At 38.0% G+C, this 19459-nt stretch overlaps 2 protein-coding genes across 4 annotated transcripts in view; both read left to right on the top strand.

Annotated features, from left to right (window-relative positions):
• The window catches only part of LOC103040039 (rab GTPase-activating protein 1), a 177277-nt gene that overhangs the window by 88701 nt on the left and 69117 nt on the right, over positions 1 to 19459 (top strand). The window lies entirely within an intron of this gene.
• On the top strand, positions 12120 to 18065 carry LOC103037198 (probable G-protein coupled receptor 21). Its single transcript, XM_049468557.1, has one exon. It carries the CDS (start codon positions 13052 to 13054, stop codon positions 14087 to 14089), a length of 1038 nt encoding a protein of 345 aa, XP_049324514.1. The 5' UTR covers positions 12120 to 13051; the 3' UTR covers positions 14090 to 18065.

The raw sequence follows: 19459 nt of genomic DNA, 5'->3' as shown, positions 1-19459 counted from the left end.
GGGATGTTCCTGATTCCCATGTACATGAATTGACAGATTCTTGGCATTTACTTGCAAAATTCACCCGGAAAGCAAACAAGAATATTAAATATCAGACAGCTAAACTATGACTTTAAGACAACAAATGCCACTATATTTAAACTATAGTTATTAAGCAAATTCAGCAGAGCTCAAGAAAACCCAACCTACGCCATTGCCTGCTCACTGGTGCCTCGTATAATATTATATTTTTCAAGTTCAGAATGTCAATGTCCGTGTAGAAACTAGGAGGTGGTCTTAATATTATAAAAAAAAAGGCTTCCTAGTCACTATCATATTTTTTGCACTATAAGGCGCACTGGATTATAAATCACATTTTAAGAGATGCTATAAGGAACTTATATATTATTTATGGGGTGGGGGGGTTAATTAAGTAAAGTAAAGCTAAGTTAAGTAAACAAAACTGTAATAAAAAAAGACTTTCTTTTAAAGTTAAATGAGCGCTGAATGTTAATCTGCACAGATTTCTCTTCTGAAAACGGTTTATTTATTTATTTATTTATTTTTTACTGTCTTTTGTTATTCCCGAATTTCTCCAGCACTAATGCCTAATACCTGACTGGTAGAATTCATACATAAGGAGCACCGGATTATAATAAAGAGCTCTGATGATTTTTTCGGGGGGAAGTTAAAGGATTTTAAAGGCAACTTATAGTGCGAAAATACAGTATTTTAAATAATTAAAAGCAGTTAATGTCAAATTAATTGTTAGATTATTTTAAAATCTGGTATTTTTGCAGTCTGATGCTGATGGAGTCTGGTGGTGTAATGGAGAAGTGGAGTATTGGAGGGGTCGGGCAGTAATGTGACAGGCTGCACAGTGACCGTCAGACCAGCTCTCTCTCTTTCTCTCTCTCTCTCTCTCTCTCTCTCTCTCTCTCTCACTCAGCAGGCCGTCACTGACCTGTCCTCTTTCCTGCCTGACCTCCCAGTGCACCACTCACACCACCAGCAGCATCAGCCACAGATCCAGAGCTTCACAGAGAGCTGAATCCACTGCTAACCCCTGTAAAACAGAGTTCAGAGGTCAGACTCAGTTCCAGAAGCTCACAGACCCGTATATTCCAGCCCGGTCCTGCAGGGCCGCAGTACTGCTGCACGCTGTCAATCATTTACTGCTCTAATCGCCCGCACTTTTAACCACCAGAAATAACTTTTATAGGGTTACAAATATGAAAGAACAGTTTGAAAAGATTCCACCAGCTAAAATACTGATTTTTCTGGAAGTCCTTCATATGAAGACACTGATTTAAGCCTCTGATGCTCAAGTCATGAACATTGTCAATGCCTTAAAATAGCCAACATGTTGCTGATATGGCACATAACCCAAACAAACACAAAATACTGCTCTAATTCAGCTCAGTTCAGCCAATGAAGAGCCTTCTAATTAGCTGATAACTTGCTAAATGCTAAATCATTTTACCAAATTGAAAACCTCTGGAGTATATTCAAGAGGAAGATGGATGATCACAAGCCCTCAAACCAAACTGAACTGCTTGAATTTTTGCACCAGGAGTAAAGCAGCATAAAGTTATCCAAAAGCAGTGTGTAAGACTGGTGGAGGAGAACATGATGCATGAAAAAACTGTGATTAAAAACCAGGGTTATTCCACCAAATATTGATTTCTGAACTCTTAAAACTTTATGAAAATGAACTTGTTTTCTTTGCATTATTTGAGTTTTGAAAGCTCGGCATCTTTTTTTGTTATTTTTTAGTCATATTATGCAAATATTATTTAAATTTAAATATTCATATTTAGTCTTATTTTTTGCAAATAAATGCTCTAAATGACAGTATTTTTATTTGGAATTTGGGAGAAATGTTGTCTGTAGTTTATAGAACAAAACAACAATGTTCATTTTAATCAAACATAAACCTATAAATAGCAAAATCAGAGAAACTGATTCAGAAACTGAAGTGCTCTTGTCAATTTTTTTCCAGAGCTGTATATATAATTAATACTTCATTTAGCTCCAATATTAAACTCCACCCACTGCTGATACACAACATGCAACTGCACACTCATACACATACATACACAGATACCATGTCTAATCCCTGTACAAGAGAAAAATAAAAAGGTGTATATATATATATATATATATATGACTAAATGCACCTCAAAATTCAAAGAACAAAAATGCTGTAAGTGTACCACAGTTTAATATGAATGTACTATTAGTTGTTCCATGAGAAAGAGTCTCATTTATGAATACTCCAATAATGCATACTGTAGTACTGTAACCCTTCTCTCTTTTTTTACTGGTTTATTTATAGAACCCACTATGAACTCATTCTTTGGGGGAAATATTTAACTGGGGAAACTTTGACTTTCCTGTAACGTGACCTGGTGACTGTGTACTGTGTGTTTAGTTTATTCTGTTATTATAAACAGATCCAACACACTTTCTCCTGGGTGTGAAAGTGAGTGGATGCCTCACAGGCACCTCAATTCATTTCTAAATTTCTAAAGAACGTGCACAAAGCACGGCTACGCTCCGTCACTTTACCATTGTGTTTAATTCAATACTGCCGATGAATGGCCCACATTTCTATTTTGAGTGTTTTCTGTGATGGTGGAGCTCCAGTAGGTTGTTCTGAAACGGGGTCTCCTGGATTTACTGCTCGGAGTGACAGTGATGAAGCAGCGCGTCGACATTAACTGTAAACATTTTACAGAGATATATAGAATTTCCACAGTTCCTGATGAAGGGTTCTCCCCGGACTTGGCTGCTAATGTAGAGTTAAGAGCTAGTGCTGATTTTTATCAGAGCTCTGCTCATAAATACAGGAAGTGCTTTGACACCGGGGACCCAGGCGGCAGTAGATTTGATTCAGCCTTTTCCCCGTATTATTCTGTATTTTGTTTGCACCTGTTGTCATAGTGACAGACTGTGGAAAGTGTAGCTATAGTACTGTATAGTGCTGTGTTATAGTGTGAGATGGGATATGGACAACTATGGAAAGCTATGGAAAACTGTGGAAAGTGGGTTATTATTGTATTTTACACACTACAAGGCACACTGGATTGTAACACTAGTAAGGAACAGGGGTTTCCCTTCTAATTCAGCAATTCTCGATGCTGAATTAGTTAAGTAAACAAATGTGATAATTTCTTTAAAATCAAGCGAGCGCTGGATGTTAATCTACACAGATTTCTCTTGTAAAAAAAAAAAATCTTTTTAAATTATTTGGGTAAGTAAAGTGCTTCTGTTTATGTACAGTAAGCTTACATTTCCAGATTTACACTAAGGCTAGGTGCAGCAGCAATAGCATAGCGGCTAACCACAATTAGCACTAGTAAATGCTGCTCGACAGGGCTACACTGAGGAACCCTGAGTGTTCTGATAAGCAAGGGCGATATTTAGCTAGCTGTTTGTCCCGTGTAGCTTGTTTTAGCAAAGTAAATGCGCAGACTGCAGTCCGATATACTCACTTTCGCACAGTGAAAGGGCTAGCACTTAGCACAGTTAGCGGCTAATGCTAATGCTGCTCCCACAGCAGTGCTAGCCGAGGTTAGCAGCAGGCTACTGGTCGATAAAACTCACTTCTGAAAGGCAAAATAAATAGTTAACTAGTTTGCTAATGCTAACACTGTTTATTTCTCCACCTTTGGTCCAGATACCAACCAAAAAAAACTAAGAAAGAAAATATCAGAAGTCTGCTACAAATTCCTGATAGATTCCATATAATGAATGTTCTTCCAGTTATTTAATTTCTGAATGTTTGTTAAATGTTTCATTTTACTATACATTGAAATCTCCAAACTTCATATCCCAATATTGTTAGATATATTACAATAGTGATGCACATAATATTTTATTAATAACAGGATACTTTAGATCCCTTCTGGTTAAATCTGATATAAGTCTGTTTTTTATTTCTTTATATTGGAATATTTATACAGAACAAATCAATATAACTGTGCCTTCAGTTTCTGAATCAGTTTCTCTGATTTTGATATTTATAGGTATATATTTGAGTAAAATGAACATTGTTGTTTTATTCTATAAACTACAGACAACATTTCTCCCAAATTCCAAATAAAAATATTGTCATTTAGAGCATTTATTTACAGAAAATGAGAAATGGCTGAAATAACAAAAAATATGCAGAGCTTTCAGACCTCAAATAATGCAAAGAAAACAAGTTCATATTCATAAAGTTGTTTTATGAGTTCAGAAATCAATATTTGGTGGAATAACCCTGGTGGTTTTTAATCACAGTTTTTTTTTTTTCATGCATCTTGGCAGCATGTTCTCCTCCACCAGTCTTACACACTGCTTTTGGATAACTTTATGCTGCTTTACTCCTGGTGCAAATTCAATACAAGTAGTTCAGTTTGGTGGTTTGATGGCTTGTGATCATCCATCTTCCTCTTGATTATATTCCAGAGGTTTTCAATTTGGTAAAATCGAAGAAACTCCTCATTTTTAAGTGCTCTCTTATTATTTCCAGAGCTGTATATATTTATAATATATAGCCTCAGTGTATATGTTGAGTTTCTCCCGTTTGGAGATATGCGTTTGCTAAATGTGACCTTTACTCAGGCAGGTTTTGACCCGTTGACCTTAAATGTTCCCTTTTTAATTTTTTTACTACATTGCTCTTTATCATGTGGGCAATTTGTTAAAATTACATCTCCATTAAACTCTTCTGATTAAATCTAAATTAAAGCTTTCGTCATGTTTTCTAAAAAAATCTCACATCCCGTATCCGAGTGCTTATATAATCGGTCTGTGATACATATCTCATTAGGTAATCAGATTAACATGTGGAAGTGAGCAGAATACAGCTGTTTGATGTTGTAATTTCAGAGCATGCTCTGGGAGGGGTATGAAGTGTTCTTGGAAGGAGAATGAGCGTGTCTGTGACGCTGACGCAGAAACATTCTTCTACACATCAGCTTTTAATGTAAACATGCTGTACAGGACAAAAGGTCTGTGATCGAACATCTTAAATCTAATCAACTCATTAATGTGAGGCTAACAGGCATGTGACCCACTTCTGTCATCTGTACTGTTAGTGTCTGACCCCCGTTCTGAGGATTTTGGGCTTGTGATTGTGATTTATTTTTTTTTTCATTTGTTCATATGCACAGTATAATGTACACAGTACATTTTTTTTTTAAGATGTCTCTCTCTCAAACTCTTGTTAACTCTTTTTTTCCCCTTCTACCTGCCTTTCTTTTTTTCTATATTTCTCTTTCTATTCGTCTTTCTGCCACCATATTTCATTTTTACCTGTCTGATTGTCTCTCTATTTGTCCCTCTGTTCTCTATGTCTCCTTTTATTTTTGCTCACCTTGCTTTTTACCTCATTCATTACACTCTTTCTTATGTCTCTCCTTGTCTATTTTAATCTGTCTGTTTTTCTCTCCCTTTTTAACCCCCCTCTCATACAGTGTCAGTGTCACTCTTTTTGTGCCTCTCTATCTTTTTTTAACTTTCTCTCTCTCTCTCTCTCTCTCTCGCTCTCTCTTGCTCGCTCTCTCTCGCTCACTTTCTGCTCCCATATTTCACTTTTTTTTCGTATTTGTCTAATTGTCTGTCTCGCTCGTTTTCTCTCTCCTCTCACTTTTACTCACCTTACTTTTCCTCTCTTTCTCTTTTCTTTATCTCTCTCTTTTCTTTGTTGCTATTCTATATGTGTCTCTTTTCGTCGTTTGGTTTTCTGTCTCTTTTTCTCTGACTTTTTTTCTGACTCTCCCCTCGCAGTCTTTACTCTCTTTCTTGTGTTACTCCTTGTGTATTTCATTCTGTCTCTCTCTCTTTTTTACCTCCCTCTCATACAGTGTCAACCACTCAGCCTTTTTTTGGCTCAATTTTTTTTAAAACTCTCTCTCTTTCTCCTTCTATCTCTCTCTCTTTGTCTTCCTCCCTCCATATCTGTCTGCTTATCGGTCTAATTGTCTCTCACTTTTTTTGTCCCTCTATATTATCTCGCTCTTCTTACTTTTGCTCTCCTTGCTTTTCATCTCTTACTATTTTCTTTCTCTCTCTCTCGCTCTCTCTCTCTCTTTCTGTTTTCTCTCTTTCTGTCTTTTTTGTACCTGCCTCTCATATAGTGTCAGTCTGTGTTTTCTTGCCTCTCTATCTCTTTTCTTTTTGTCCTGCCAACATATTTTACTTTTTTATTTTCTAATCTGTCCGATTGTCTCTGTCTCTTCTGGGTTTTTGTCCCTCTCTTTTCTCTCAGAAAATAGATGTTCATTGATAATACGCCTAATAATCTGTTGCGCATTATAGTCCATAAAATATGATAAGTAACACATAAATAAATAAAATAAAACAGCTTACTGATGGTAATGGACTCTTTTCTAAATGAACCCAGTGGGTAATATTGAGGTCTGAAATAATGAGGTCATGTTCTGTATGATAAAACGTAAGTCTGTAATGTAATTATCATAACAGGCCTGTGATGGACACATGTGATTATGTGGGTCAGTGTGGGTCTGTCTACGTCTCTCCAACCCCCATACCATCTCCAGATGTAGGAACCTGCTGTAAACACAGACATAGACACACAAACACACACACACACAGCTCCAGACACTACTCACACACTGCCCCATACGGTGAAGAATAACAAACGTCCTGCACAAAGCCGGTCCTGTTAGTAAAGGCTGAGTAACGGCTGTGAAAGTGTTCCTCTATAAACGAAGTACAGTGTATTCCCCGCTGCACCAGCGCTGCACGATATAAGGTTTAAGCATCGTCACGGCGATGTGCGCACGCACAGTAATAACATCGCAGGACGCGGGACATCACATAAGGCAATTAAATCAAACATGTTGCAGTCATGTTGCAATGTTTTTTTTGATTCTCAACACAAGAAGTAGATACACAGCGCTGTCTCTGTGTCTGTGTGAGTGATAGGCTGCTGCTGCCTGAGAAGTGTGAGGGGGAGGGGGACGCGAGGGGGAGGGGGGAGAGGAGTAAACACGAGGTAATCATCGCATGACCTCTATCCACATGGTTGGACACGTGCTTGTAAACGTAAGCACGTGTGGAAAGCTGTGCACCTCAGTCCAGCACAGTTTAGCAGTGCAGATATTCACACCTTTTATCCCAGAAAAACTTGTTCTTAATCTTATTTACCTAAAAGCTTTTAAATGCTGAATAAAGGGAAAATCACTGTTGCTTTGTTACTGTTTTCCTCGTCTTTTGAGAGCTCGGTGCTGACTCAGCTCTTGATTGGTCTAGATGCGAGATAGTGTGCAGTTGGGGGTGGGGCTGGTGATGTCATGGACCCTGCATTGTTTAATATTGCGATATATATTGATGAAAAAATAACATTTGCAATGTAAAATGTTTCCAGTATGGTACAGCCCTACTTTGCACTGCCTGGCCAGTCGGGTCGTGGGTGGTCTGGCGTTGCATGTTCACTGATCTTTATTAAAATTACTGACATATAACTGGTTGCAGGTTATTAACATAACTTTGGGTCATCAAAATGCCTGTAATAAAGGTCAGAGATGATCTGGCATCACGTGTCCTTTTCTGTCTCTCTCTCTTTGCCTCACTCTCTCACTTTTTTCCTCTGTCTCTCTCTTTCTTTCTCACTGTAATAAATAAACTATTTTCTTTCTACCTGCCTCTTCTCTCTCTTTCTCCCTCTCTCTCTCTCTCTCTCTCTTTTTTCCTCTGTCTCTCTTTCTTTCTTACTCTCATTAACTTTTTCTGTTTTCTTTCTACCTGTTTCTTATTTCTTTTTTCTCTCACACTTTTTTCTTCTGTCTATCTCTCACTCTTATAAACTCTTTCTCCTTTTTTTGTTTTTGCCTGCCTCTTCTTTTTCTTACTTTTTATCTTCCTTTCTTTATTTCTCTCTCTCTGTCTCCTTTGTTGCAGTTTCTCTACCTTTCTGTCTTTCGTCTCTATTACTATTGTTTACTGTTTGTGCATGTCCCTTTATATTTCTTTTCTTGTTTTAGCCTTCTGTCTCTTTTTCTCTGTCTCTTCTTGTCTGTTTCAATCTTGTCTGTCTCTCTCTCTTTTTTTACCTCCCTCTCATACAGTGTCAGGGTGACTCTGTCTTTTCTGTTTCCCTATCTCTTCTTTTTAACACTTTTTGTTCTTCTCATGGCTCTCTCTTTCTCCTTCTCTCTCTCTCTCATTCTCTCTTTTTCTCTCTCTTCTGTGTTTCCTGTCTTTTCTCTTTCTTTCTCTTTTTTATTTCTTTCAGTATATTCTGTTATAGTCACTCTTACCTTTTCTCTTTTGTGTCTCTCTCTTTTCATCCTTCCTCCTTCTGTTTCTGTCTTTTTGACTCTGTCTCAGTCTTTTCTTTCTCATGTCTTTCCCCTTCATTTTGTCTTTCTCTGCCTTTCTCCCCCCTCCTCTCTCATATAGTGTCATTTTCTATATGTCTGTCCATCTGTCTTCCTCCGTATCATCCTCTCTCTCTCTCTCTCTCTCCTAATGCTCCCTACCTTTCGCTCAGGCCTATTTTTAGACCCTCGTGTGTCGGGCTGAGGGGGTGCGTGAAGGCAGGGGAGTGTGTCTGGAACACCACACATCCGTGTGTGTGTTTTGTGTGTGTTTTGTGTGTGTGTGTCTCACAGCGATCAGAAGTTATCAGATTGTGTTGGGGATTTAAAGCAGACAGAAAAACAAGCCTGAATCAGAGTCTGGCTGTACTGTAGAGATGCTGGATTTAGAAAAGTATTATTAGACTTTATTACCTAAATTATTAATAATCCTCCTCTAGTTAAAATCTGCCCTAATAGCACTGAAACTACTGCAATCACACAGAATCCAGTACAGGCTCTCCTTGTCGATCTCAGGCAGCTTTACTTAATTTTTTACAGGGTTTCTAATCTGAAGATGTTTACAAAACTCATCTGACATTTAAAAAAAGCATGTTTAAAAGTAAGTCCACTAATTCCTTTGATTTTCTACAAAAGTTTATTTTATAGAAATGTTTGACTGCATGGTCAATTAATTGATATTTATGACAAAAAAATCACTACTGTTACTTGCACTCACTCCTGTTATTTTTATGTTTTGAGTAACAGGACGGAAAGTAACAGAAATTAGTTTTTAGCATAGAATTAGCAAAAACATGAAAAATGGCTAAATGGCGGCTATGCTAATAGCATAAAGACACTGAGCACATTCTAATGATTTTCCCCAAAATTTGTATTAAAAATAAAGATGTAAGAATTAATTTAGGTAACAGGACTGAGTATTAAGATTGAGCTCCTCATTCATCATTACAATATGGTCAAATATACAGAAAAAAAATGATAAGGGAACTTCGGAAATTCTGGTTACTTTCCCATGATCTTCAGAAGAACCAGCTGATGCCACTTCCTGTTGTAGAATGTGACTTCCTGTTGTAGAATGTTCCAGTTGATCAGGGAAATGTGTTACGGTAACAAGACTGAGTAAAACCCAGGGACACAATTAAAATGTATATTTTAACTTAAATATCATGGATTTATTATTAAAAAAATATTTGTTTAAAAGTATAGAATGGATTCATGGAGTCACATAACAATGCAAAAAAATACATCTTTATTAAGTACATTTCATGGTAAAGTTTATAGTTAGAGAGTGGGGGACAGGTAACAAATGCTACTTTTTAGAGTTAAAGTAGCTTTTATTAATGTTTTTTTTTTTTTAATTACATATCTTACCTGTGATCAGTAAGAGTGTCTACCTGTAATTAACTCTATATAACATTAGAATACTAAACCCAAATAAACAATAATAAAGTCATTGACCAGTGAAATATCTGAGTGTCTTACTGTTTTAGACATATTGCAAACCTCAAAAACACTTTTTTTTACCATTTTTAATAAAAGATTAAATTGATTTTAATTAGATAATTACTATCTTTCTTCACCCTTTTATTCGCAATTTAGTTTGCTGGAATTGACATTACTGCCAAGCCTGTGATCATGTTGTTCTGAAACCCATGCGAAATCCAAAAACTACTTTAAAATCTTCTAAACCGCAGATTTATTTCTGTTTATTTTAGACTGATGGTCTCAAACATTACACCCGCTGGAATGTAGGTTCTGTGTCAGCTCCATTGTTTATGACTGCAGCATTTTACTTCCTCCAGGCATCTGGCGTCCTGATGCCACGCTCGCTAAAAGAGTTCATTTTTAAGAAAACGCTGCTTGTGATTTTGTTCACACAGCTGTCAACTTAACGTCACACTGGTTAAAAATGTGTTATTTAGAATTAGGTTTGTTCCAAACTCCACCTCTACGGCCAAATGTGGCCCACAGACTGATATTTAATTGGCCAGATTTTAATATATCCTGTCATCTGACATACCATAGTAGGGTAAATCGGCTACCCGAACCCCGAGAGCGCACAGTTGTTCTTGCTCTCTCTGGGTGTGTACAGTAGATGGCGCTCTCTCTTTCCCCTCATCACTCCTAGGGTGATGTGGATCAGCACATGGCTGCATCTGTGAGTTGATGTATCAGAACCGAGTAGTTGCGCTTTCCTCCGAGCGTTAGCGCTGTGATGCTACTCGGCCATGCTACAGCATCAGTAGAAGCTCAAAAAGAGGCGGCGTCTGACTTCACATGTGTCGTAGGAGGCGTGTGCTAGTCTTCACCCTCCAGTTGTTGGAGCATCACAAGTGAAGGGGGATATAACGTTAGATTAATTGTGGAAAATAATATGAATAGAAATAATAATAGGGGGGGAAAAGAAAAGAAATCATTTCAAGTTTCATGCGTTTCATTGAAGATCCGATGTTATATTTTGAAATACAGCTCTGAAAAAAAAAAAAAAATGAAGAGATCACTTCAGTTTCTGAATCAGTTTCTCTGATTTTGCTATTTATAGGTTTGTGTTTGAGTAAAATGAACATTGTTGTTTTATTCTATAAACTACAGACAACATTTCTCCCAAATTACAAATAAAAATATTGTAATTTAGAGCATTTATTTACAGAAAATGAGAAATAGCTGAAATAACAAAAAAGATGCAGAGCTTTCAGACCTCAAATAATGCAAATAAAACAAGTTCATATTCATAAAGTTTTAAGAGTTCAGAAATCAATATTTGGTGGAATAACCCTGGTTTTTAATCACAGTTTTTTCATGCATCTTGGCATCATGTTCTCCTCCACCAGTCTTACACACTGCTTTTGGATAACTTTATGCTGCTTTACTCCTGGTGCAAAAATTCAAGCAGTTCAGTTTGGTTTGATGGCTTGTGATCATCCATCTTCCTCTTGAATATACTCCAGAGGTTTTCAATTTGATAAAATCAAAGAAACTCATTACTTTTAAGTGCTCTCTTATTTTTGTTGCAGGGCTGTATGTTTTAAAAGAGTGCCCTTTTTATTATGTTTATCATGTTGTATAGTCATTTTTAGCCATGTTGCTTTTACACTTTTTCAGTATCAGTTGCTGTGGCATCCTTCTATGCATATCAAACCAGTATACAATTAGAAAAAAAAAATAAAATAAAAAAAATAAAGCAGTTATTGAACAGATTGAGTTGGCTCGGTCGGTACAATGCCGGAAAAAGAAGCATCTGACCTCCTGCTGCTGTGTTCATGTGCAGGCATGTGAGATGGGGAGTGTGGGTGATGATGTCAGGGAATGTGAGGTCTGTGTTTGTGTGTGTGTGTGTGTGTGTGTTTGTGTGTGTGTGTGTGTGTGTGTGTGTGTGTGTGTGTGTGTGTGTGTGTGTGTGTGTGTGTGTGTGTAAAAACGTTTATTTTATTTTATTTATAAGTCAAAAAAAGATCTATTTGAAGGAGGGGACGTCTGTCATCATGTTTGAAAGAAATGAAATGAATGTGAGAAATGGTGAGTGTGTGTGTGTGTGTGTGTGTGTGTGTACGAATATGTGTGTGTGTGTATGTCTCTGGCAAAGAGAAGGGGATGCCTCCACTCGTGTTTCGGCATCTGCTTACTGGCTGGAGTGAAAAGTGGGTGGAGCTTGTCCTCTGCTGCAGCAGCAGCATGGACTGGAAGGGAGGGAGAGAACGAGCTTGAATGCATCAGTGCCACTGCGAGAGAGAGAGAGAAAGAAAGAAAGGAAGAGAGAGAGAGAGAGAGAGAGAGAGAGGGAGGGAGGGAGGGAGTGAGTCTGTGCTCTCTGCATCGCGCCACTCTTCCCCCTCATTTCCATCCCAGACGCTGGCTTCTCTCAGGAGAGCCCCTCTCTCCATTTGAAATGCCAATCACCGCTGGCCGTACCTTCATCCTCGATCACACAGCGAGAGCGCTGGGCACCGAGGAGATTTCCCGCTCTTCCTACTCCAGCTGACTGAAGTTGCTGTGACGGAGAGAAAGAGCGGCATCTGGATGACTCCGGGAATTTGGGTTTTTGTCTTTTTATCTGAGTACAGCAGCAAGCTTGGGACTTGTGAATTCTTTGGGATTTTTTTTCTGATGCCTTCTTCTTCTTCTTCTTCTTCTTCTTCTTTTAACCTCTGGACTAATCGCTAATCTAGTATCATCATGTAATCAGAGTGGAGGGAACTTCACTTCCTTTGCCCTCTGTTTCTGTTTCCTCGAACATCCTTCGCTTGGCACCGGACTGCTGCCCTGCTTCTCTGGCACAGCTGCGAATCGCCCAGGAAAAGGAAAGAGGAAAGAGAGGAAAGAGGAGACAAACGACGAAGGATAGGAATAAGAAGCAAAAGAAGGAAGGTAGGGGACGAAGGGTAGTGTACGTGCTGTGCTACTGTTTTTTTTTTTTGCAAATTCTGCAAAGCTGACTTACCACAGCTTTTCCAGCTTTGTGTCCCGTCTTGTTCCATTTGTTCCAAGGATATTTACTGACTTTGCAAACCAAAGGAAGGTGTAAAAACCAAAGGATTTCCTCGGACTAACCTTCTCAGACTATGTGTTTCATGTTGCTGCTGAGATGCTGAGATGGAGATGGCAGGCGTGAGCACTTCTTCTCCTCCTTGCTTATCTGCCGGAGAAAGCCGCAAGCCGGCCGGCTGTTGCTGAGCTAGGCCTCCCCCCTCCCTCCCGAGGAAGCATCCTCCTCCTCCCCCTTATCATCGCCTTCAAACAAGATGAACTCAACAACTGAGCTTAACCAGAGCGTCGTGACCTTCTGTCTCCTGGACGTTGGCTACTCTCAGATCTTCAACACCTGCCTGCTGGAAGTTGCTGTCATCCTCTTCCTCACAGTGCTCATCATCTCCGGAAACCTGGTGGTGATTTTTGTCTTTCACTGCGCCCCGTTGCTCAGCCACCACACCACCAGCTCCTTTATACAGACTATGGCGTACGCAGACCTGCTGGTAGGTGTCAGCTGCCTCATTCCGTCCTTGTCTCTTCTGCACCACATGGAAGGTCTGGACGAGAGACTTACCTGCACGATCTTTGGGTACATGGTTTGCGTCCTAAAGAGCGTCTCCATGGCCTCGCTGGCTTGTGTCAGCGTGGACAGATATGTGGCAATCACTCGACCGTTGTCCTACACAGCGCTGGTGACGCCTTGCCGCTTGCGAGCTTGCATTGTTCTCATATGGATTTATTCTGCCCTCATCTTCCTTCCCTCGTTTCTTGACTGGGGGAAGCCGGGGTATCACGGCGATGTGGTCAAGTGGTGCTCGACTTCCTGGAACACCAAGCCAGTTTTCACTGCCTTCATCGTGGCAGCGCTGTACGCTCCTGCGGCTCTTACCGTGTGCTTCACGTATGCCCACATCTTCCGCATCTGTCGACAGCACACCCGGCAGATCAGCGAGAGACGGGCACGTTTTGGACCACAGGAAACTGAACCCGGTGAACCGGCTTGCCCAGACAAGCGTTACGCCACCGTGCTCTTCCGAATCACCAGTGTCTTCTACCTGCTGTGGCTCCCGTACATCATTTACTTCCTCCTGGAGAGCGCCCGGATATACAGTCACCCTGCCGCCTCCTTTCTGACCACGTGGCTGGCCATCAGCAACAGCTTCTGCAACTGCCTCATCTACAGCCTGTCCAACAGCGCCTTCCGCAAAGGCCTCAAGCGCCTTTGTCTTCTTTGCCTACAGCGTTCGGACACCGCCAAGAAGCCCCTCGGAGCTCCGCCGGCTCCTGCACGGCCGACTTGTCACGTTTAGTGCCCTCTGGGGACTGGAGAGCGTATTGTGTCCGTGTCTCGGCGGCAAAGTCTCGGTATGGAAAGGGACTTGCTTTGGCATCTGGGCAGCGGCCCAGTTCTTGTCCCTTTCGGAGGGTTTCAGACAAGACCGGGTCAAGACCATTGATGTCCGTTTGTCTACGTGAGATGTAGCAAGCAAGCAAGCCAGTCCTTGACGCAAAGGAGTGACCCATGACCCCAGCCATCAACGGATGGGATGACGATGACTGGGTGGAAGTTGTTGCTGTGAGCAACTCGAATTGGGTTCAGATAAACAGCCTGTAGCAAAAACGATGGTATTGATGGAAGGAATTGAGGATGATGGAAGATGACGTTGAGAAATCATAGTGTCCTTGTGTTATTTAAAAAAAAGAAAAGTCTCTTTGTTAATGCAAAGAAAAGATGTCTACTCTTAGGTTATCCAAATGCTTGAACAAAATGTATCAAATCTTAGCCAGCTGGTCTGTGGATGTGTTTTATCCCCACTGGTTCCCATAACTTTGATGGATTTTTGCCTTTACGCCTTTATGTTGTTTCTCGTCATGCCAGAGGATGCTAGTGACAATTATCAAACTTAAAACACTTATTTTAGAGAAATGTAGCATTAGCATCATTTGCTATTTCGGTTCATCCAGGCTCCTCCAAACAACAAAATCTTAAAATTGTGCTTCACTTAAACGTTACTTACCAGAGTTTAGTAGTATCAGCAGTTTTTAAGAAGTGCTTGTTAACACCAATGACGTTTTAATGTTTAGCAATGTACAATGTACCAGCACTCTTCTTTTGATTTTTACTTCCAGGACCTACTTTGACTCCTAGAACCTTTTTGGGACTTATTCTATATTCAAATATTCTATCTCACCCCCACTCAAAGACGGTAATTCTCTCTCTCTCTCTCTCTATGGTGAATCAAGCTTTTTGTATTTTAAAAAAGAAAATTTCCAAGCCACGTTTCCAAGCTCTTCACGTAGAAGGATTGCATAACGTTGCCTGTAGTCAGAGGACAAACCGTATGAGAGGGTCACCAGACAAACGAGCTGTTCTTCCTCCAGATTGTACCAGAGATGCACTTTCTGCTGGTGTTTCTTGCACGTCTTCTTCGTCTGTTTGTCCTGTAGACCTGGCTGATGTGGAAGAGTGATTTAGCTGGAGTAGAGTCGAGGGAATTGCCTTCAGAAAGATGACCAACATAAAGTGAAGATCCTTTTTAAAAACAAGTTTTCTGAACATTAGAAAACCACTTGTTTTTTTGCCTACAGTTCTGTTTGATTAGGGGTGGGTGATATGTAGAGCTGCAACGATTAGTCGATATAATCAACAATGATGATTATTTGAATTTGTCTCTACAAATTTAATTGTCGATTAATCATTAACATGTAACAGTATTGCATTACACAAAGTGCTGGGGACAGAAACGCAATGGGAGATAAAGGATAAGTGTCTCACTCACGCAGGTTATACTCAATTTAATGTTCAGCTGTTTCTATCACTTATACAGATGGAGGAGATGGCAGAAATAATACTAATAAAAAAAAATAGTATTCATTAGATTAGACAACTACCAAAATAATCATTAGTTGCAGCCCTAGTTATATGGTAAAAAAAAAAATAATAATAATAATAATAATAATGTATTAGGATATTTAAGAACTAATTAGATCTTTAAAACAAACAAAAAAAACACCATAAAAATACGATTCCAAAATTATACTTAAAGTAATTTTAATTTTTAAAAAAGTCCTATCACTGTCCTTCAGCCAGTTTAAAAAGTAGCCTCTGGCACATATTTGCAATTTTTTAACCACTTTATTGCTTTATTATTATTATTTTTTTATCTCTGTTATTTGGAATATTAAGAATGGTAGCTGTCATATTAACAGCTACCATTTAAAAGTTGAGCTCCGATACATTAACAGTTGTTTAAATAGTTGCTTTTATTTTATATTCAGTAACTAATTCAATGTTGATTGAAGTACTGTATACATTTATATCAAGTTTTTAAGTTAAACATTATTCTTGATGTGTCTAAGAGTAAAAAGTAACACAATATCGTCGCTGTCCAATTAAAAAAAAGCAAGTATTAGAGTATTAAGTCTAGTACTTGGCTAAAATGTTATTTTAATGGTTAAAAAATGTTTTGAAGATGTTGGACGTTTTTTATTGGACATCGACGAATTATGCCACAATATCATCATATCGCCCACCTCTAGTCTTGATTTGAGACTTATTGCTATGTTCTAGATTAAGTATTAAGTCTAGTACTTGGCTAAAATTTAATTTCATTTCATAATGTTTTAAAGATGTATTGGAGATGTTTTGGTGATTTTTTATTTTTTTATTTTTGTACATCGATGATATATTCTACAATATCATCATACCGCCCACCTCTAGTCTTGATTTGAGACTTAATACTATGCACTAGATAGGGTATTAAGTCTAGTACTTGGCCAATATTTTCTTTTAATGGTTAAAAAATGTTTTGGAGATGTTTTTGGTTTTTTATTGGACAGTGATGGTATTCACTACATTATCATCATATCGCCCATCACTAATCTTGATTTGAGACTTATTACTATGTACTAGACTGAGTATTAAGTCTAGTACTTGGCTAAAATTTACTTTTAATGGTTAAAAATGTTTTGGAGATGGTGGACATGTTTTATTTGTATTTGACATCGATGATATCTACTACAATGTCATCATATCGCCCACCTCTAATCTTGATTTTAGAATTATTACTATGTACTAGATTGAGTTTTAAATCTAGTACTTGTCAAAAATGTTATTTTAATGGTGAATAATGTTTTGGAGATGTTTTGGTGATGTTGGACATGTTTTTTTTATGGACATCGACGATATATTCTACAATATCATCATATCGCCCACCTCTAGTCTTGATTTAAGATGTATTACTATGTACTAAGAAAGAGTATGCCTTTATTGATTGTGAATTATTGTAATTTTCTCACTCTCTGTGAGTTTTTGACTGACGGTTTACTTGATTTACTTGGTTTTTATCTGGTTTACTCTAAACTTTAGCCTGCCATGGGTTTGCCAAGGGGGTAAATGGGTATTTTTGGGTGGGTTCAGTCCATTAAAACGTGGTTTAATGGAGGAGGAAAGGTAGGGTGGGGTTGGGTGGGGTGTTCCAACAACAGCACTGTACGTTTTAAGCATCCGTCTTAGAAGGAAACTGCACAGGGCGAGGTGGGTGATGATTACTAGTTTTTTACTACTTATTTTGTTCTAATACTCTTTATTTGCAGCGTTTAGAGCTGCTCAAAGCAATGCACATACATCTCTGGAAAAAAATTAAAAGAGCATTTCAGTTTCTGAATCAGTTTCTCTGATTTTGCTATTTATAGGTTTATGTTTGAGTAAAATGAACTTTGTTGTTTTATTCTATAAACTACAGACAACATTTCTCCCAAATTCCAAATAAAAATATTCTCATTTAGAGCATTTATTTGCAGAAAATGAGAAATGGCTGAAATAACAAAAAAGATTCAGAGCTTTCAGACCAAATAATGCAAAGCAAACAAGTTCATATTTATAAAGTTTTAAGAGTTCAGAAATCAGTATTTGGTGGAATAACCCTGTTTTTTAATCACAGTTTTTTTCATGCATCTTGGCATCATGTTCTCCTCCATCAGTCTTACACACTGCTTTTGGATAACTTTATGCTGCTTTAATTTGGTAAAATCAAAGAAACTCTTCATTTTTAAGTGCTCTCTTATTTTTATTTTATTTTATTCCAGAGCTGTAGATGGAAACGTTACAGAGTGCTGAGATTTGTCCAGATTCAGACTAATCCTGACTTCACCTGTACAGTCAGGTGTACAGTAAGCTCTGTAGTCTTAATAGTACTGAGGAGAAAGTTCTTACAGGGAGAACACCTGGTGAAAGAACATCTACACTTGCGTTAAAAATAATTTAAAAAAACGTAAGCAAAAATACAAACAAAAAAACAAACAAAAAAAACAGGAGAAAAGAAAAGCAAAGTAACTTTAGTGAGACCACTGTCTCTTTACGTCTTTTGTATTTCTGTGATATAAATCTGGACTCTGGGCCACATTCCTGCACAAACTAGGGGTTGCATGACTAGTCTCTTGATTTACTATTCGACTAGTTAACTTTAAATTTAAGAAAGCAGTCCATTAGTCTCTTATAATTGTAACTTATATTACAATTTTAATAATTTTAAAAATAGAAAATCTGTTTAAAAGTAAAGAAAAGCATACTAAATTTACTGAGGACTCCTTGTGTGTCCTTACTGCTTACATATTACAAAAAATTTTGCTATATTAAAGTATTAGAAATATGAGTTATGGACCGCGTACATGCGCAAATTCAAACTAGGGGTTGCCTGACTAGTTTCTTTTTTTACTAAAAAAAGTCCTAATAATAATAATAATCCTAATTCAGAGTTATTTGGCAACCATTTACTTAAGTATATCTTGTGAAGTCCCTCAGGGCTCAATTTTAGGGTCTGTTAAACGTTTCGCAGTGTTTATTTTGGAAGTTTATTAGAAGGGCTTACTTTATACCTTGTTTCTAACATTGGGTATTAAAACACAGAAGAAATGTGAGTTTTAGTGCATCTCAAAAAATTTGAAAAGTTGCTGTATTTCGTTAATTCAGTTTTAAAATGTGAAACTCAGAGTGATCTATTTTAAGCGTTTATTTCTTTTATTGTTGATTAGTGATTATGGCTTACAGCCAATTACAAACACCCAGAAATCAGTGTCTCAGAACATTTTGATATTATATAAAACCAATTGGTACTTTTGGCAGTGTGTCAAATCCTTCTGGACAATGAAATCCTTATCCTTATCATAACTAACACCAGCAGATGACATGGCCTCAAATTTTTTAAACTAAATTACTGAAATAAAGTAACTTTTTAATAATTTTCTTCTTTTTTGAGATGCATAAGTAAAACACTATTTTCTGGTTTCTTGACAGGGATTTAGCCTAAAAAATAGTTTTAATGGGTAATCGCCATTTAAATTGCTATGTAGTCCAAGACTGGGCTTAAAACTTGTCTAGGAAACCTCGCCATGACCTTTTAACGCCATAACAATACTTGTATTTAGAGCGCTGTACTGTAGGGTGTTGGTATTTTTGTGTAATTTTCTGTAGTTTGGTGTTGTTTGGCTCAAAAAAGTGAATTAATTGCTAATTGACAGCAACCCTCTGCAATGCCTAGTTGATGTCCTGTTTAAATAGTCGATTAGTTGATTAATTAACTAGTCGATTAGTTGATAAATGCAACCCCTAGCACAAACAATACTGTATACACACAAACACACTGTACATACTTATATTTATACACATAATTTATATGTAA

The sequence above is a fragment of the Astyanax mexicanus genome, chromosome 20 (genome assembly GCF_023375975.1).
Source record: "Astyanax mexicanus isolate ESR-SI-001 chromosome 20, AstMex3_surface, whole genome shotgun sequence".
Classification (NCBI taxonomy): Eukaryota; Metazoa; Chordata; class Actinopteri; order Characiformes; family Acestrorhamphidae; genus Astyanax; species Astyanax mexicanus.
Note: the sequence above shows the minus strand (reverse complement) of the source record. Positions and strands in the feature narration are given on the sequence as shown.